General features: G+C 41.5%; 2 protein-coding genes across 2 annotated transcripts in view; one reads left to right on the top strand and one right to left on the bottom strand.

The window, feature by feature from the left end:
* Positions 1–68: 68 nt before the first annotated feature.
* On the top strand, positions 69–11,097 carry plekhd1 (pleckstrin homology domain containing, family D (with coiled-coil domains) member 1). The gene is made up of 14 exons (XM_014337361.2): positions 69–607; positions 732–906; positions 3,568–3,661; positions 3,800–3,889; positions 4,330–4,406; positions 4,575–4,666; positions 4,761–4,813; positions 4,981–5,075; positions 5,218–5,311; positions 5,584–5,774; positions 6,862–6,994; positions 8,217–8,361; positions 8,812–8,955; positions 9,373–11,097. The coding sequence occupies exons 2-14, from the start codon at positions 752–754 to the stop codon at positions 9,528–9,530; spliced, it is 1,521 nt and encodes a 506-aa protein (XP_014192847.1). The 5' UTR covers positions 69–607; positions 732–751; the 3' UTR covers positions 9,531–11,097.
* Positions 11,098–14,292: 3,195 nt separating this feature from the next.
* ccdc177 (coiled-coil domain containing 177) overlaps positions 14,293–20,909 on the bottom strand; it is a 75,084-nt gene continuing 68,467 nt past the window's right edge. Inside the window, exon 3 of the mRNA XM_014337358.2 lies at positions 14,293–17,301. Coding sequence (XP_014192844.1) covers positions 14,749–17,301 — 2,553 coding nt within the window. The 3' untranslated portion in view covers positions 14,293–14,748. The remainder of the gene's footprint in view (positions 17,302–20,909) is intronic.

The following is a 20,909-nucleotide window of genomic DNA, read 5'->3' on the forward strand; positions in this document are numbered from 1 at the left end:
ACATGTTTTGACTTTGACTTTAGAGTCTGAATAAAATCACAGAGGTTCAGACTGCAACTGTTGCCTTACAGTTACACAGCATTTATCTGTCCTGGATTTCAAGGCTGAACTATCGGTATCTTTATAATCTTCTGTCCATCCACTCGGACACATGTTCTGTAAATGAATCTGATACCCGTGACACTAAAGCTATACAACAACTGTTCTCACTCTTCATCCTCTTTAATAGAAAGTTGTGGAACCATGGCTTTCCTCCTAACTCGCTGCTAGGGTGCAGGATGGACTGATGGAGAGACTGGAGAGTTCATACCTGCCAATAACTGGAAACTGCTCCTCTCTGCAAATACTGTAATCTGAATAACAGCTTTTACTGGCTGGAATATATCGACCGGCTTCAGATTTAGCAACTCATTCCTAAAGCTTCTCTCCCTCCCCCATTGCCTTCCAGTATCCCCCCCCCCATCCTGTTTTCATCAACGCTGTGCAGTCAGTCTGCCTCCAGCTGATGAGCGTATTGGCAGCTGCATCGTTCCGCCCTGCTGAGTTATTGGGATTTGTTTTCTGCTTTTCCTGCTTTGTATTGAAGCTGTGCCTGCAGCACCTCTATGTGTGTATGCGTGCGTGTATGTGCGTGTTTATCGGGTGTTGCTGGACTAATTGTTATTGAGTGATTGCATTGTGCTTTGTTTATTTATTTTTATTTTATTGATCGTTTTTGTCCCACCTCCCAGGGCGAGGGAAGCCACAGAGGATGTTCTCGTCTTCATCCAGGAACTCTCGGTTTTCGCCCTGGTCATCAATGGAGCAGTCAGACTCTGAACTGCTGGACATCAGCACCAAAGTGCAGCTGCATGGCGTGCTCTGGAAGAGGCCGTTCGGTCGGCCATCAGCCAAGTGGTCGCGCAGGTGAGGGTGAGGTGTGACTAAGTTGTTGTTTTGTTTTGATCCTACAGCTAAATGTGATCAATTCTCTTGATGCCTCAGCTTTTTCTTTAGTTTGCAGGCTTCCCCTTGACAACGACAAAACAATCATGTTTAGGAAGTGGTTAGAATTTTCTCTCCTGTATCAAAGTCTGAACTAAAAGTTTGAATTAGCTGTGTTGTATTTAGAACTCATTTATTGGCTGTTACAGCTGCAAAATAAAAATTCTTGCATACTGAGAGAAAATTAAACCTTTTAATTTGCATTACAAATTGTAGGTAAAACATCTGGAGTAATTTTTCCCTATAAATTGACAATAATTGTTTTATTTATTATCTTTTATGAATGCTTATTGATTAAACTTCTTTATTTTTAATCCCAGAAGAGAGCAATAGGATTTTGTAAACTGTACTTTGACATGTTTTGTATTAGAGGATTGCTTTATATAATAACAGGAAATATTTATCCACACCCGCATTTTCAGTATATCCTGAGAGCAGTTTAAATTTGGTCAAAATGCCTGGATTGATATCTTGAGTCATGGTAATGCTCTTAGTTTACATAACAGTTAAAACGACAATATACGGTGGATCCAGAGAGTCCATTTGCAGCACACCATTTGTAACCTATCCCAGCTGCTTGTGTCATAAAGGTCGCTAAAATTTTCAGTAAGTGCTTCTTTGGATTTCTGTGCTAAATTTGGTTTAGTAGGTTTTATTGTCGTTACCAGCTGTTTAATATAAATCTCCCAACCAGTGGGATGAAATGTATGTAAAAGACTTATCAGCCTTAAGTGTTAATAGTCCAGCATATTTCACAGCTGCTTTTAGGGTGAAAATTAAATAGTTTAATGAAAGTCAGGACGAGTATTACACATTTGGATGTGTTGTAGGAGATTTTTCTAAAGACAGGAACATCTTGTAGTGTTGGAAAAGTAGGATGTACTCATACTAGAAACTAAATGTTAACAATTTATTCACTAGTTTTGATTAATTTCTAAAATAAATATATCTCTTAGTCAGTCATTTCCATTATGAGTGCCACCCAAACTCACAAAGCCACTCCCTAAACTAGTGCAGTATTGTGCAAAAGTCTTGAGTTATTATTCATTTCTTTATATTTTGTTTCCAAGGAATGAAACTACAAGGCTTTCTGAAGGTCTTTCAGTGTTTTTCTGTATTGTGATGAAATGCTGTGTGTTCACACTGACCTATGAATCATTCAAACATTGAATGATGAACTAATGCTGAGTTTACACATGACAAACAATCTGGCAAAGAACTATTTTTACAACAACAAAGTGCCGCTACCTGAAAAGTTGTTTAGATGGTGTGCAGCATGTCCTGTGAGGAAACTGGACAAATTGAGGACAAAAGAGGACGTGGTAGGCCTAAAGCTTTAGCTGTACTGTCTGAGAGTCACATCCTTAATAGGGAAGAAAATCCAGCAAAGACCTGACATGGTACCTGAGAGATGCTTCTAGCCGTGCAGTTGATCCATCTACTGTTTACTGAAATGGTCTCAGTGGTAGAGCGGTTGTCAAGAAGCCATTTTTAAGGAAGGAAAACAAAGAGAAAATGCTGGTGCGTGCCAAATTAAATAAAAACTAGACTGAAAATAAGTCGAAATAGGTCTTTTGGAGTGATAAATCATACCAAATATTTTTCATGTTAATTTCAAACTTGTTAGAATTGTACAAACTCTGTTTTTGCTCTATAGACTCTATTTACATGTGTGTTTGCACATTTTTCAATAAATAATTGTACCTATTTCCCATTTTCCTAACAAAATATAAAGGCAGGCTCAAGACTTTTGCACAGAACTGTAAATGAACTAATTTTCTTGTGTCTCTTTTTATATGTGTCAGATTTAATTTAATGTAATGACTCTTTGAAACAAACATCGTTATTTTAAGAAGGCTTTATCATTCCAGTGTGTAGACCTGTTTGCAGTACTCTGATTAACAGATCGATAAATGGGATTATGTTATATAACAAAAACTGGTTTAAAATGGTTTATTATATATTATATTCATCCAGATTATACTTATAGTATGTCTGTAATAATAAAACATGTGCTCTCACAACACTCTAAACTTAATTTTACATTTTAATACATAAAAAAATGATTCCATTCTTGCCACATATTTCTCTGTGTTATGATTGGTGTGATGAACAGACTGATGATTGGACCGGTGGACTTAGGAAAAATATGAATATTCTTCTTAATGCTCCAAAAAATAAAATGGACAGAAAACAGCAGCTCATATACAAAATAACTGTACTCGTCACTGCTATTTAACCCAAAGCAACTCAACAGTTGTTTAAACAGAAACTTTTTCAAAACCACAAAATTATTTAGTGCAGCAGCAGTAAAAGAAAATTGAGTCCCTAGGCTGAGTGTGTTAACATAGCATGGATTCAGTAATGAGAAAGTAAAGATATTACAAAAGACGTGTGTGCAATAAGACTGAAAAACTTGCATAAAGAGAAACGAGCAGAGAAAAGTGTTAATGGGTTATCAGCAAAAACATTTTTATATTCAGTCAATCGAGTGACTAAAACTTAGAGCGATGCCAGACGTTGGTTCCTTTTAGCCCCACAGGACTCACTCAGTCTTGCTTTCATTGTTTCCTTGGTACAAAGATTCTTCATCATCAAAGACAGCTTCTTGCTCTACTACGCAGAAAGTGAGAAGAGAAACTTTGAGACCAACAGGTACTTCAACATTCACCCCAAGGTGAGCAGCTGCAGTATCTCTGGTAACAATAACAAAATTGAGCAAAAGTTAGAGATGTGCTTGTTTTCTGATATTTTAGTTTAGTTTTGAAAGATCAAATGAACAAATGAATGAAAACAAAACCTTTTCCTGTCTTAGGGAGTCATTCCTCTGGGAGGATGTGTGGTGTCAGCAAATGAAGACTTGGGGATGCCCTTTGCCATCATCATCAACCTTGAAGATTTCTCTGTAAGAACAAAAATCTTTTCCCATTACATTATAAATGATTGCAAGTTTAAATCAAATTTAAAATAAGCTGGTGGACACCAAAAACTAAGCTAGAAATCCGTATGCCAGGATGAAGTACTCTAAAATAAGGTAGATGTTAATTATTAATGTTGTGGTTAAAGCTTTTTTTCTACTGCCCCCAAGTGGTTAACAAACTAATGTCACGTAAGTCTAAAACTTGTCATCTGTGAAGCTGCGTGTGGAGAAAAAGCTGCACACAGACAACACGCAACAACAAATTTCTACAAAAATAAACATATCAAACAACTTGCACATAGTTAACTGACTGGAGCTGTAGAGAAACACACTACCAGCACCGCCCCAGCCAAAATTCATTTTACAGCATGAAACGATCATTTATTAGCTGCTAACATGTAAAACACAGTGTGTCTGGCCCCCAGGGCACCATAGTGCTGGCTGCTGAGTCTCAGGAGGAGCAGGTCCAGTGGATGGAGATGCTCCATGAGTCAGGGAAAGTGTGAGTAATTCATTTACTTCATTCAGAATGATTATTTTTGAGACACATTTCTTCTCTGCTGTTAAAAACATGCTTCCTTTGTCTGCTGCAGCTTTTTAAAAGCATTTGAATGTTTTAATTTTGCTAATAGTGCTTTGATTTTCTCAAATCACTGCATCTTCCCAACAGCACATGGAAAAATGCACAGCTGGGGGAAGCGATGATTGAAAGTCTGGAGGCTCAGGGCTTGCAGCTGGCCAAAGAGAAGCAAGAATACCTGGGTAAGCAGGAGAAAGGTCATCTGAATAAATTTACCTTTCAAAGGTCTTACAAGTGAAGGCAGGGTATTAGCAATATATTTATTTCTTCTTCCAGATAAACTGATGGAAGAGACTGAGGAGCTTAGTCATCAACGAGCTCAGAGAGAGGTGAACTTTCAAGGATTAAGAGATTAGTATTGATTTGTAAATAAACAAATCATTTAAGTTTTATATGGAGATGATAAAATGAAAGATGCAGATGTAGTAGTCACCTTCATCATGAGATCATTGATGTGTTATGTTTTAATAGTTATGCAGTTTGTTTGTTCATGCAGGAGCTGGAGCGTCTGAACCAGATCCTGGAGGAGGAGAAACAGAAGTTTGAAGAAGTGGTCGTGGAGCTAAAGGCGGAGCAGGAGCAGATCAAACTGTACACACTCAGCCTTGATACGTTCAACTTAATTCTCCATGCTCAATCATTGTAGTGGTGCTGATTTAACGCAGGTTAAATACGGTTTTATCCCCATCTCTTTGTCTGTTTTACTTCCACGTTTGTTCGTGCTGAACTGCAGCGACCTGGATGGCACAGCTCAGTCCCTGAAAGGTGTCGAGCGTGAAAAAGAAGAGCTGAGCAGCTTGACGGTCACACTGCAAAAATCCCTCGAGGTATTTAATTGAAAACCTATTCCTGTATCATACAGGAATCGACGACACAATACATGATTTCAGATCACCTAATCCACCTTCTAGCTTATCTGGGGGTCAGGTCACAGGGGCCACTCCCCAGCTCCAGAGGTCTACACATCACCTCTACTACTAGCTACTTTACTCTGAACTGAACTAACAGCGCCTCTACTCTGAATGACAAATCAACTTTTTTTTTTTTTTTTTTTAAGTAAGCAAAATCTGTATCTCTCCTGTTTTTCATTTCTCATCAGGAGCTGTCCCAGGAGAAACAGCGAACGCTGCAGCTGCTGGGAGTAAAGGAGCAGGAGGAGAAGGAGGCGGAGGAGGAGAGCTCAGAAAAAAGCTGCATGGAGTCTGAGGACGGTGACCTGCTGCAGGACCTGCATCACATTGAGGAGCAAATGAAGATCCTGCTGAAGGAGAAAGATCAGGCTGAGGATAAGTGGGTGTAACCTCAAGAGCAAATGATTACTGGCAGAGCATTGTTGGAGTCAGCAAGGAATATTTTAGGATTTTTATTTCTCTGATTCTTTTTAGAGGGTACATCAAATAAGACCATGTTCTGTTTTGATATTCTTTGACTGATGAATCATACATCATACCAGGATATCACAAAAAACAGTCTGACAGGGAACTTCTATAATAATGTATTACAGGATGTAACTCTTAGTGGAAATGTGTATTGATCCTAAAAGAACCAGCAGATTGATTGGCGGCCGTAAGTGAAGTTTTACAGGCAGCTGTTATTGACTGTGTAGCACTAATGTTCAGTTACAAAATGCTAAAACCTATAACATTGCATTTTCCGTATGCTTGACCTTTACTCAGCCATTTTTCCTACGTAACATTTGGACTGACAGCAGTATTTTTGTCATATGAACACTATGTAACATAATCAGACTGAAAACATTCTCATACATTGCTTCGCTTGTTGTATCACGCTAGATAGGTTGGATCACATTAAATGTAGTATAAAGGATGCTGCTGATGAGATTTTAAACCCTGCATGCTCATGAATGGATCTCACAACAATGTCTACTAACTGTAGATGCATTTTTGCTTTTTTATACTCGTCTACTTATACAGTGTTTGCCCCTTTTCATACTCGTATCACGATGAAAGTATATATTTTCTCAGTTTTATTTGACATTCAGGAATTCAGTTAATTCCACAGATAGAAAACAGAAATAAACCATGGAACATAATTATTCTGTAAGGAATACTTTGAGCCTTTGGGATCCAAAACCTCAAAAACTAGTTCAGTAAATATATTTTAAGCAGATACTAAATACTCATGGAAAAATTATCTTTAAACAAAAAAATCCAGTTCTTCCCAGAAATGACCTGAGGTGTACATTCATGTGTCTCCTGTAGAGCTCAGTGAGCAGCATGACAGTAAGAAAACTGACAGATGCATCCACCATACAGGCAGTGTTGTTTAAAAACCCACAGACCAAACCCTTCCTTTAAGTTGGTCGGGTTTTGTGTGTGCTTCCTTTTTAATGTTGAGTGTGGTTTCTTTTATTCAGGATCAGGGAGAATGAGGAGCTGGCTGTAGTCCTGCAGCAGGAGAGGGAGTACTACTCGTCTCAGGCCAGGACGCTGCAGCATTCGCTCTCTCAGCTCAGTGTGGACAAGCAGCAGACTGAGGCTGAGCTCAAGGTAACACGGCGTGACTCAGCAGCTCTCAGCCTGCATGTTAATGAAACACCTTTTCAAAGATCACTGCGTTAATCCGCCAGCAGACTTTAGTCTTTAAATGTAGTTTGAGTGGAACTTTTTCTCTCTCACAACTTCCAAAGAATTTAGATATTTAGATGAGTCTGTGTATGTATTGATGTGTGACACTTCAGACCCTACAGATTAGCTTGCTGGAAACATATAATATCATATTTTAACACGTATAACAACAGTGTAGCATCTCGTAACAACTGCATCACAACTGCTACAGACTCTGTAAAAGTTACTCAAATGCTTTTTTTTTTTTACATTGCATCCAAATGCAAGACAAAAGTGCAAATGTAAATTTATATTCACATAAAAAAATAAGAAAAATAAGCTAACTTTTTCAATAACTGTTGCTAAAAGAAATGACACAATATAAGGCATCTGTCTCACAAATTATACATTACTGAGTGGCTGTATAGCAGCAAAATCACAGCAGGAAGTCAATTACACTGGTACAGCTAGCATGTATTAGTGTTGTGGAATTAAATGGAATAAATCATAATTTTTTTTTAATGACATCTCAAAATATTTCAAAGTCTGCTAATAATTACATTCCTTTATTTATGTTGGCCAATTAAAACATTCTGAATGTAAAATCCTCATAAAAACACCCTTAACGCCACTAAAGACTTAGAAAGAGTGATGATGACATCCTGTCAGTTGTTTCTATTGCATCCTGCCTATAATCAGCTGGCTCGCCCATCACACTCAGTCTGATCTCCCTGACTTTAAAGTATGCATTGCATTGACGGGGTTTCTCACTCTCATTTGTTGTCTAATTTCTCTGTTCGAAATTACATTTGTTTTCTGCCTGCTTTGCTTCATCACCTTAGTCCACCTGCTCAGACAGCTTCTTCTGCATCCCTTTTTCTCAGGCCTCAGCTTAAGTTGATTATTTGTAAAGTGCAGATGAGCAGTTTCAGATGCAGAATACCTTCATGTGGGATAGCCTAACAGTATAGATGTCTACATAATTGAGTTTTACAGAGATGTTTTTGGACAAAAGCTAACATCAATCAATATTTATTCTGTTTAAGTTCAATTTTCAAACTCGCATCAAAAACACATCAGCAACTGATCAGGATACTATGGACTAAAAATCCTCTACAGTATAGGTCTTAAATAAACTTGGCTTTCTATTACCCCTTTTGCCCAGGCAGAGATAGAGTCTCGAATGGAGCTGGAGAGGAGGCTAAAAGAGGCTGAAGAGGCTCTGCAGAACTTGGAGAAAGGCCTGAACTCACTGGAGCGTAGCAAAGAGAGAGATGAGAAGATGAAGGGCGACGTCACGCAGCTGAGGAGTGAGTGCATGCACTGTTATCCGTTTGGGTGTAGTTATCTGGTCAATATATGATGCATTAAGTGCACTGAAAAATTCAAAGAGCTTAAGTCGGTTGTTGGAGAAATCTGACTGTGGCGGTGGATCATGCACACGCAGAACAAGGGATAGTCGTTTTATTGCCATGGAAACTGATTTAATTTGGCACTTCTCACACCTCTGTGACGTTGTATGTTCACTAGAAAATATGACTCAATCATTTCTTATTAAATATTCCAGTAGACAAAAAATTTACTAGATAAATTTACTAGAACTGATTCTGTAATTTTTTTCCCACAATGCCATATTTTAACCTGTCATTGTAAGTTTCCAAGCTACCACTAAGGCATGAAATCAGGACCCTGCCTGAGGGTACATGTTTGAAGGCCGAGCATCCTCTTTATAATGAATGCATCTGATTGTGTGTATCCAGGGTTCTTTGAGGAGTGTATCTGTGCAGCAGAAATTGAGGCAAAGCTCCCAGCCATAATGAAGAATGCAGTATACCTTCACAAAGCTGCTGCGCGCAGAATTAAGAGCTGCCGAATCCAGAGGCGAGCTTCGAAGCGTCACTGGTGTAAGTAATATCATGAAATAATCATCATAGCATAATAACGCACCAAAGAATCATGCTTCTCAAGTCCCTACTCTCAGGTACATTTGGCTCTCTCCGTGGAGTGTTTAAGTTTTCTTTCTAAAGTGTTCAAAAATACGATGCCATTTTATCGAGTTTCTACTTGTATTACGGTTACAGACTGTTAAATAATAGTAATTATTTTAGGTTTTGCCATAGAGTCTGAGAAATTGTTTTTCAGAGCCCCAGTTACCAGTCCAAAAACCCCAGATCTCTGCCTAATACTATTTATTAAAAAAATCAAGAAAAGCAACACATTGTCTTCGTGACAAATGATTAAAGCAATACATTTCTGAAATGTCGTTGTCCCAAATGGAGCACTCCATTGACTGAGCTCCACATTTCATTGTCTCGCTACAGTGAAACACTCCAAGTCGTTCGCTGTAGCCAACGCTGACGGCAGCAGCATCGAGGAGCTGAGGGAGACGGCCCGACGCCTGACCTCGGACAGCAGCTTCAGAGAGAGCGTGTACAAGATCATGACTCGCAAGGACGCCACAAACATAACAGACGTCTGAGAGGAGATAGAGCGAGGTAAAAGAAGAGAAACGGTCCTTAGCTTCACCTCAGTCTCAGAGTCACCCAGAGATGCTGTTACCAAACCCATCATTAAGACGCTGTAAATGAATGTGCACAGAAAGCTGTGTTATTTGAAACCATGACAAAGTTTTAGTTGATCAGTCAAAATTTAAAAGATTAAATATAAGAGCACTTTTTCTGTTCTCTCATGGTCTGATGGGTTTGTTGTCTTTTAGACTCAGATCTAGGAATGTTAGTGGAGTTAAACTGGGAACTAAATTCCTACAGCAGGGAAAACTGTGAAGATTAGGCAAATAAGAGCGACTGTGGAGCCTAAAGCGCCTAGGTGAAAAACAAGACTCCAAAGCAGCTCTTGAGTTTTGCTGTTTAGAGCTGTGGGGATTTATTTTAGAGTAGAACTTTAAATTTTTTCATTAACATAAATTATGTCTTTTGTTGACCAGAAGGAACTAATCACATAAGCTAAACTAGGAATGCCACGTTACCTACTCCTTTTTGGGTTTACTGTTATTTATTTTTAGCATAACCTTCAAGAAAGCATTAGTAATAACCCTATTTAATTATTGTCTGAAATTTCTATTTAATAGGTGTTGATTGTATCAGTTTATTTACTATATAGTGCTGTCAGAAAAGAGTCATAGTCACTCATGGTCACTAGTTTCTTTAAACAGTACGTAGAGAATGTGTGAATATCCATATTTTCTGAATTCTTGCAGTGGAAACATCCTAATAGCTGCTGAGTTTTAGTTCCTTATGGTCAACAGTTTCTGGAACCGTTTGACTGAAAATGACCACGTGAAGCTTTCAGATCTGATAAAGCCACATGTGAGTATCCTTAAGCTAAACTTAAACCAATATATTAACTAGTTACTTTTCATGCTTGAAAACTAACAACACAAGAGTTTTTAAAACGATTTACTGCCAATCAGTGGTTCCCTGTCTTTGGTTTGTGGCCTCTTATAGAAAACCTGTTGTTTAATTTTAGTTGTAGGTCAAATAGGTAAATTTTCACAAATGCACTATAGCTCTGAATCTTTCTTCAGTCACTTCCCCTAAGAGGTGGATGTGAGAACAAAGACATTTAATGAACAACATACATTAAAAGGTCTTTACCCTGCCAGCTCCTTAGTACAAAGTCTGGGTCATCGCTGATCGTGGCAGTTTGCACCAATCTGGGAGCAGCTGTGGGTGATACTCAGGGGAATCCACATGGAGTGTGTTGTTGTCCTGTGTCCTGCTTCTTGCACCCTATAGTAAGGTAGCATCCTTGTTAATCCACACGTGTTCTTCGTCTGTATGGCACATGTGAGGGGAAAAAAGGTAGGACAATGACCTAACCTGATTTCAACTGAGTCTTAAACCGAGAAAGTTCAAAGCTCAGAATTAGAAAAAAAAACAAAAAACGTAGGAACTTGTTTCTTAGACTTTCCACGCCATTAGTTTTCTCAGGACCTGTCAGATTGATTTTTTCCAACCCCTGCAGGGACCTGACCACTAGTTTTCGAACCACCTGTAATTAAAAAACCTTACTGTATTAAAAAGGTTTTTTAAAAATAAAAAGACAAGAAAAATGATGCAAAATATAAATTACACTTACTGTTAATATTTGAAGTACATTTTTCTGATTCTTCTACCAATGAATATCTGTGTTAAAGATGTATCTGTGTAACTGCTAGTACTTTTACCATTTTGTATTCCTGAAAAAAGCTCTTTACTAAATGAAGCAGATGGCACAGACAATGCAAATCCAACTTGAAAAATGTTTGTTTTTATTTTTCCACTTTTGATTGTATGCACAGACCTTCAGTTTAGGGGACTGACGGAAACGATGAACTGACAGATGCGTTCGATATCATCCACGACCATTTCATTATTGCTACATCTGAAAAAATCCTTTCTTGATAATGCAACTCAATGTAATTCATCAAAGGAAGCATTTTATGATAATGTACAAATGTTAAATAACTCAACACCAGAAGTGATACAGAAACAAAGCCCACATGTAAGGGGAAGATGAGAAGGAAACATACGGGACTAAACACGACTTGATGCTAATAAAGCTGTGTTTGAACCTTGAACACGTTGTTTCACTGATGCAGGTAAAAGGCGGAAGATTCTTCTTCTCTGCAGAACAATAGTTGGCACTGTTAACGGGTACAAACTGAATAAAAACCTAAAAAATTAGATCTGATAAGACTGTATTTCCACCAGGAGAGGCTTTTTTTACACTTTGATAAAGCTCAGTGTGGGAGGAACAGTTTTGTCGGGAGGCTTGTGGGTTACATCACCAGCTCACGCTCATCACCAGGACCTGAAACACAAAAAAATAAGACGGCGATGAATGTGGGTATCGGCAGTGCAGTTTGGTCTTCAGTAAAACAGAAGTTTAATGAAGGCTAGTGTTAAAAATAAATATAAGGAAGAAATCTAAAGCCAGAGTACAATGAAAGATTTGGGCATTTTAGTTCAGACTGCATTCACTTTGCAGACTTACATGAGTTCAAAGACACAGCCATAAAGAACCATCTTCAGCAACAAGCAACTGGTTGATTATTTGTCCTTTTCTGTTGTTATTGCACTTTATTTGAATATAATTGATGGTGAAATACTATTCCCTGCTTTATTTAGGAAGACTCATTACTTGTACTAAAACAAGAATGTCTACGCAAGCATTGTACTACACAGTCCAAGTAATAAATACCTTTTTAAAAGACATTTTGTTTGCGTTTTCAGTATCACGAAGTAAATCTGGTTGGTAACATGCATGTGCATTTCAGACAGTTCATTGTGTTACCTTAAAAAAAAAAACATGTATTTTTATCTTTTGCACACCAGATACTGATTATTTAATTGTCTATAGAAAAAGATGGTATCTTCACTTGTTACATTAAATATATTTGATATATATATGTTCAAGTGTTGCTTCAAAGCAACACAAAAAGCAATTAGCTACTCAAAACTGCACTGGCTCTGCAGCACTAACTAAAAAAAGTGTGCATATAGTTGATCAGCTGAGGTGGGAGTCAGCTATGTTTGCATTCTTTGAACCTCTCATTAGCGTGAACGTCTCTTCGCTGTTAGAGGCAAACTACAATTTGGGTAATGACAGGGTTGGTGAATGTAGTTCGGCAAACATAAAATAGTGCCTACTTGAAACTGGTTACAACAAGGGTTGTGGAAATGTCGGAATAACTGTATTGTGATTCTGGAAAGAGACACTGATTCAAATGGCTTTTTATGGTGCTTTCAGCACAAGGCAAATGCCGTCTGGTTCCATTATATTCAAGAAAAGGGCAAACCATTTAAAATATGATAGCACATAAACGCCATCCAGACAGATAAATGGTGTTACAGGAATAAACTGAACTTTTGTGATGAACCATCTCCTTAACATGAATATCCTCTTTAACAGCTACTTCTAGCCTTCTAGGTCATCACAGCAGGGCCTGCTGCATGTTTGAATTGGCAGATGTTATTTTATACCAGATGCACCACATGGCACGACCCCTAAGGGATTTATGTCTCCTCTTGGGATCAAACTGGGGATCTTTGGCTTGTTAGGCAAATGTGTAAACCAAGTTCCTATATTTCCAGGGCGAGTTATTTATTTCTGTTGTTAATAATTACTAGATTTGCAGCACCCTCTGTGTTTGACAGTAACTATACTTTAGATTGCCGACTTTACCTTCTGAATCGCATCATGGGCACATACAGATATGCTGTCTCATCCTCCGACCTTACATCACCTCCCTATGATTATATGCTTGGAACACTGCGGATCAGTCAGCCATAAGCCCGTTAGTCCTCTGCTGGCCATATTTATTCTGGCTTTAGATACCCAACATGTGACTGCCCGAATTGCTCAGTTCAGTCTACTTCCTGGCTGCAGTTGCGTGCAGGGAGAGCAGCTGACTCTCCAGGTGAAGGTCGACTTCTGAATAAGTAAAGAGAGGGAACGCTGCAGCAATTTCCCACTGCCTCACATAGATTTTACACATAACAAAGTGAACTGAGTAGTTTTCCTGTAACACCCCACAAATAATGAGCTGCCAAAAGATCCAGTTTCCCACAGACAACCCCCTCAAATTCCCACGCACTCTCCCTTCTCAGTAATTCACCTCCTGCTGCTTCATCCTGACTTCTGTCACTATGGCAACAGCTACATCTGAGGGGAAAGGCTATGCACATCCTCCTTTTTTTTAATCTGAGATTGTAGGATTAGTGCAGCCAGAGGCCTTTAAAACCTGCTCCTGGCTTGCATGCGAGTCGGTGTGTCTTTATTTCCCTCTGTGCTGTTGAGTCAGTGTGTTGTTTTGTTTTTTTTGCAACAAAACAGAAGGTATTATATAAGCTGCAGAAGCAATAAAAACTCGTACCTGTTGACCTTGACGTGGTCACCAGGTGGCTGTGGGAGCAGATCAGTGGCCAGATAGGGCATTTTCAGAGTGCATCACTATTTTACTGTAATCGGCATGACCAGGAGAGTCCTGACACTGATGCACTGCACACTGCTTCTCCTCCCTCTTGTTACCTTGAGAGGGCGGTGAAACGGGCCCTGCTGCGGAAGTCAGTGTCCTCCGATGCTTTCATCAGCACGGGTATCGTGCACATGACCCTCCACTGCTGCATTGTCAGCGGTTAAGTGTTCAGCCCAGGGCTTTATTTTCATGCTGTGTCACAGTGCATGTACAAAAGGATCTCTCATTTGCTCTGAGGGTCCAGGATCATCTGCGATCTGCCTTTTCTTATGCTTATTCTTCTCTTCCATGAGTGCTCCCTTAAAAGCCTATGCAGTTGTCATGGAGTTGTGCTTCCTGGTAAACAATGACTCTTTTCATTCCAGCGGAGCTTTCAGTCCAGTAGCTGAGATCGATGGAGCAGAAGGCAAAGAGAAGGGGTTTGCTGCTGTCCTAAAACTCTCATGTCTATCATGAAGTCCACTGCATGTGTTTCACAGGCGTTGCTGTTAGTTTGTAGTCTCATTACATCCACGATACAAAATTATATTGTTTGTGTTGATAATAAAAATTATGAAAAATGTAGTAAAACCAGCTGATGGGTAAAGATATGTGAGGGAAAAAATAACATTGCAGGTGCTTATGGGTACAAAGGTAAAGCTGTTGAGTGACTGAGGCCATAATGAAGGCAGGACCCAAGCACATGACCAGAAGTAAGGAGTCCACAACAAAGCTATGATTATTTCTCATCGAGACTGGCTTTGAGCTGAGCTTCCAAGGCCATTTTATCAAAGGTACGCATGTTGGTCTCCTCCCGCACTTTGTCTCGCACGTGAAAAGAGGCTCTAGCCACAGATCGGGCGCTCTCTAACACTGCCTTCTTCTCCTTGAAGATCTGCTCACTCTTCTCCAGCTTCCTCTCGATGGACTGCAGCAGCTCCAGACGCCTCTGCTTCTCCTCCTCCTCCACGCGCTGCCTGTTGAGCTTCTGGAGTTTCTCCTTCTCCTGTCGGCTCTGGACTGCCCGCTGCGCTTTCTCTTTGGCCCTCTCCTCAGCCACCAAAGCTGCCTGCTGGGCTCGTTTCTCTGCTTCCTTTACCCGAGCCTCCAGCAGCTGCTGCTGTTGCCTCTCGCGCTTCTCTGCTGCCTTGCGTGCTTTCTGGATCTGCTTCTCCTCGCGCTTGGCCTTCTCTTTCAGCTCCTTCCCTCGACGTTCAACTATCTGTTCGTAGTTTTCAAGGGAACGGCTGAGCTTGTCCTCTGCTGACCTCCTGGCCTCATCCCTCTCCTCTTTCTCTCTACGGGCGATTTCCTGTATCAGGGCGATGTGACGTCTCTTCTCTGCTTTGTTCAGACCTCGCCTCTCCTCCTGGGATTGGTGCTCTTTCTCTTGCCTCTTCAGCTCAGCCATGGTGAGCTTCTCATTCAGCAGCAGCCTCTCTTGCTCCAGCATGGCAGCCCTCTCTTCCTCCAGGCTCTTCAGGTTCTGCTCCTGAAGAGCCTTCTTGTGCTTTTCCTCTCGCGCTGCCTGCTGTAACCTTAGCAGGCGGTTACGCTCCTGCTGTTCTGCAAGCTCCCTCCATCGCTCCTCGCTCTCCTCGACCTGTCGCATTTTGGCTGCTGCTGATTGTCGCTCTTGCTGGCTGAGTCTTCGCTGACGCAGCGACACCTGTGTCTGCCACACTCTCTGACACTGAAGCACGGCACGCTGTTTCTCTCGCTCCTCCTGCTCGCGACGCAGCTCCTCCATCCTGCGCTCACTATCCCACTGAAGGTGAGCCACATAGCGGCTCTGGCTCATGATGTCTTCCTCTTGATATCGGGCAAGCATCAAAGCTGCTATCTTGCGGTCTCTCTCAGACACAGCTTTCAGCCCTCTGCGCTTCACCTCCTTTACTATGCGCTCCACCTTCTGTGTCGTCTGAGGAGAGTGGCTCAGATCGCCGAGGCTGAGGCTGCGGCCCATTAGGGAGTTGAAAGTGGCCAGAGTGCGAGCTCGAGGACTGGAGACTCTAGCCCAGTGTTCTCGTGCACCATCCCAACTGTAAGAAGAAGAAGCGCCCGACTCTGACGAGGTGCATGTAGTCGTAGTCGTAGTAGTGGAGGTTGAAGAGCAGACGGGATCCATCCTTCGCTGTAAAGATTCCAGTGAATGGCTTTTTCCTCGTACCTTGGAATGAAATCCAAGATGTCCATTGTGCTGTGTAAATGGTCCTCCTGTTACACCGTTCAGAGGTATCCCAGAGCTCTGAACTGCAGGTTTTGACGCTGATGAAGTCAAAGTGGAGTTGGCTCTGGGGAAGGAAGGGGGTTTCGGTGTTGGTCTAGGAAAAGTGTTTGAAGATTTACCACCAGAGGACTTCCGAACTACTGGTGGGGGGCCAGATGAAAGTGGTCGTGTGGGCTTTACTAATTCAGGGGATGAGGACAGAGGATGTTTTCCAGATCCTAGAAATCCACTCTTGGAAACTGGTGTAGAGGGTGTAGAGCCAGATTTTGAGGATGTGGTTGGTCCCGCATGAAAAGATTTAGGGGAGGTACTAAGAATGGAGGCAGGTACTTTGGATAAAAGAGCTGCACCTGTTTTGGAGGCTTGACCTGATGCTGTGGCTCTAGAAGATGTTCCAGCGTTGAGGGTGGAGCTGGAGGTCACTGGCCCAGACTTAGAAGACTGGGTGAGGCCAGAGGACATTTTATCCACAGAAGATGCATTGCTGCTATTGACCGTTGCCTGAAGAAGCCTTCGTTTTTCCTCCCTAACAATCCTTTCCCTCTCTTCCCTGCACTGCCTAAGTTTGGCATGCCTGTCCCTCTCAAAGACTTCAAACAAGCCTGTGGCGACACGCATTGAGCGGCCAGGAGCCTCACGGGCAAAGTCAGAGAGCGGGCGAGGCAGCAGCTCCACAGGCTTGACCCCGCATCGAGCACACGCCTCCAGAGAGCGGGGGCTCGTTAAAACGTATCGGCTGCCCTCTGCGGCCGGCGAGTCAAAGTTGTACAGATCCAGGTGCAGCTTTGGAGACACACCGCTGTCAGTCTGAGTCTGTGGTTGCTGAGGTGCTGAGTCCTGAGAGGTGACCTCTGGAGCCACTGGAGATGCAGTGTGGCAGGGGCTTGGCTCTGAACTGCCGGTTGGTGGCGTCTCAAAACCAGCATCCCCATCTTCCTCTGTTGTCGTGCTATCTGTGTTTTCTGGCAGTCGAGAGTCTTCGGTAGCCACAGCTGGTGTGTCGAATTGCGGGCCTTTACACTTATTCTGCTCCTCAGCCTCCGAGGGGTCAACCATAGTTGGCTGCGGGTAAAGAGAGGGCAGGGTGAGCAGGGGAGAATAAAACAGGAGAGAAAATAGATGAAAAAGTGGGGAGAGGTTTCAATTAGAGGATCATAGCACTGAGACAAGAGCTTAAGAGATGCAGTCTGTGGGGGGAGGGTCATTACACAGGTCCAGAGATGCATGCATGCACGCATGAACACATATTCGTGCACTCACTGATTTTACACCAGATGAGACATTTTCCCCCTTCAGGGAAGAGACACAACACAGAAAAACACCACAGTCCTTTAACGGGGGGATCTATTTTCGGCAGAGTTACTGGGCTGAGAGAATCTGATTACTCATAGCAATATTTTTTCACTCTACATCACACAATCAACCTACAAATGCTTAACGCACAGACGTCTGGGGTATGAATTATTAAGCACCTGATCCTAAAAGCTTACTTGGAAAAAGAATGGGATATCATGGAGTGTGAAAGTAGTAAACAACCACTGGACACTATTATGCTCACTAACATGGACTCATCACACCTGGTAACAAACAGTGAAGGCCTAGACCTTTCTCCTGCATATCAGCAGGATGCTGGCATAAAACCCTCTCCGCACTGTCAACACCAACAGCTCAGGTTCAAGGTTAAAACTCCAAAAATGACAAAAGAGATATTGCTGATTGCTTTGGTGCACAACAACAGTCATTACAGCTGCTTAAATCCGGTGGATTTGGCTGTAATTTAATGCGGTATTGCGTCGCGCAAGCATGCACTGACCTGCCAGGTCGCAAAACGTTTTCTAAACCGGTGCTTTGTTCCCCTTTAATCCGTCCAGAAAGCCTCGTCTCCTGCATAATATCAGGTTTCAGGCAAAAGGCTTCGGCCGTCGTCCCGAAGATGGGTGCATCACATCGTTGCAATCTCCGGCGACACGACAGACACAGACGGAGCCTTTCCCAGCCGGTCAGCCTCTGAGCGCCGGCGCTGAAAATGTGCACTCTCCGCGATCACAAACACCGATAAAAACCGTCTTCGCGGTGAAATCTGCTCACTACGACGACTCTCCTATCCAGCTTCCTCCCTTCCTCATCCTCCCTCCCTAAAGTTCATCCTGTAAACATCAGCGGTCGCCACCTGCTTTTCAGCATCCCTCTATCTCACCCTCCTTGGCTCCGCCCGCTTGTGGCAAATATGCTAAAAATACTGAGTGCGCTCTGCAATTATCCGAGCGCCTGTCCACTCCACTTACAAGCTCTTAAACTGGCGTAATGGTGCTGAATGTTACCCCCGAGCAAAGATCCTCCTGCAGGCCTGCTTTTGTACCACGCACGCAGTTTATCCATTGAAGATGAATATTAGCCAGTTTCCAAAACGTGTCTATTTTCCATTTCCAGAAGTGATTTTGTAGGAGATGTTTCCAAAATACTGATGGAATAAAAACGGCGAGGAATGTTAAAATTGGTCTTTGTTAATCTGTGGCTGGCTCATCACCAGTCACAGCACTTTCTCTTAAAGCTGACATCTGCCACCACTCCTGGGCGTGAAATCAAAATGCATGTAATTACTCGAAATTGACACCAGAGGGCGAAAGAGCACTGCAGATCTATGCTAAGGGTGTCTCAGGGAGGTCATCTGACCTCAAGCAGTCGTAATACTGAGTTATCGAGGATTTTATTTTAGTATGATAGAATAAACATCCCATTAGGCCATTTACACTTGAAAACTGACACACTGGATCAAATTACAGTCACCCTAGTTTACAGCATGATCACAGTTAATTTAGGCCTGAATGTTTTGTTTTTCTTTTTACAGAAGACATATAGGAAAAGCACAACTGAAAATAAAACCTGACTCATGAAACTAATGTGCCAGCTAGAGGTATGATTGAATTGGTTCAGTGTCACAGTGTCATAGGATAATTATTTAGAACCATCACTGATGTTCTGATCAGAGAAGCCATCATGTCTGATGTGAAAAGGTTTACTCTCAGACATTAATGTCAGTTGGATAAACATTACTGTACTTGAAATGTATGTAATCATTTTTCTATTTTACACCTTAAAGTGTCCATGATATCAGTGATAAGGTGTAGTAAAAGTTTTACAACATTTCTTGAGAATATTCCCAACATGTAGTTAATTCAGGCCTAAATTAAGCATTTAGAAATAGACTTTTAACACTCTGTTACATAAATAAAAGGACTGATACTTATACACATTCACTTACATTCACCCATTCACACTCACATTAATGAGTTGGGGAATTCTTACAAATACAGCTCTCGAGCCACCCCTCATTGCCTTCTTGTTTTTCTAGGACAATGAGAAATGGGTGCAAAGATTAATTGAAACATGTGCAAAAATGCTGAAAATACTGCATATAAGGCAAAAGCAGAATTTGTGCCAGTCTAATGAGCTTGAAAGTCAACACACGGGCTTCAACACAGCCTGAACTCTTTTAGGCTTTTAGTTGAATAGGATACTAATGCATCAGGTAACTCCCCCTTGCTTGACACTACCACTACAGTTACATTTTGCTATTGCTTGTACCTTTTGTACTACTACTTTCACTTCCTATGAAAGTCATTTTTATACTAATACTGATGATATAACATTAACATTATTTCTTACTGTACTACAACTGGCATCAGTAGTAACACAACTATTGTTCTCACAGATCTAGTACAAATAGTCGAAGTTGAAAAAGATTAGTATTTCTCTCTGTGAGTCTGATGGATTTGATCACCACATGCAACCCCACTAATAAATGCAGTTGATTAATTGAAAGCCCTCTTCTGCATATAGACTGGTCTGGTTTGGTCCAGAGCTTCAGGATTAGATAACTCTGGGTGAAAAAAGCTCTGATGATGACCCACTAAACTCCTGACCCATTGTAGGGAACAGTGCGAGTTTAATTGGCCCCACCCGCAAGCTGTATCAGGAGGACAGCGGGTAACAAGTGACAACAAGGAACGTGCTGGCTGGCTTGTTAACTGGGGGCATGGGGTCTGCGAGGGGAGCCAAAGGAGAGCGGTGCATGGTGTGCTTGCTGCACAGTTCACTGGTGCAGGGTTATGCTCTGCAGAAATTTTGTGTTTGTGTTTTTGTTTTTGGTAGGGCATGCTCCCAACCACCAAAGCTGAACTGGGGGGTTCATCGAGAGGTGAGCTGCTTGGTGCAGTCATGGAGACCAGCACACAGCCCATGTAGTGGTGACAACCCAGCATTCCACCACATCATGTAGGATCCGACCTGGAGATGCCAAAATCCTTATTCTAGATAAATTTTTAAGTATTTTGCAACCAATAAAGTTATAGACCACCAGATCTTTAATGTGGTATACCATAAATACTATGCAACAACCAACATATTGAATATTTCTAAGATTTTCCTTAATATATCCTGATTGGGAAAGTGATTCTGTATCAGCTCTTCTGCTTTTGAGGATCTATTGAAAGACAGATCCTCAAAAGCATCTGATCGATTTAGGAACTCAGTTATAAAAACACAGGTGAGCCAGTATCTGTGCCGTTATGAGGATCTACGTCCCGTTCAAGCCACTTAAGGAAGGCTATTTTTACACAGAGCCAATAGATAAATCCAGCCAGGAAATTATAGCGAAAGAGGAACTGAGA

This window comes from Haplochromis burtoni, unplaced genomic scaffold, assembly GCF_018398535.1.
Source record: "Haplochromis burtoni strain Fernald_Lab_line unplaced genomic scaffold, NCSU_Asbu1 Contig_176, whole genome shotgun sequence".
Classification (NCBI taxonomy): Eukaryota; Metazoa; Chordata; class Actinopteri; order Cichliformes; family Cichlidae; genus Haplochromis; species Haplochromis burtoni.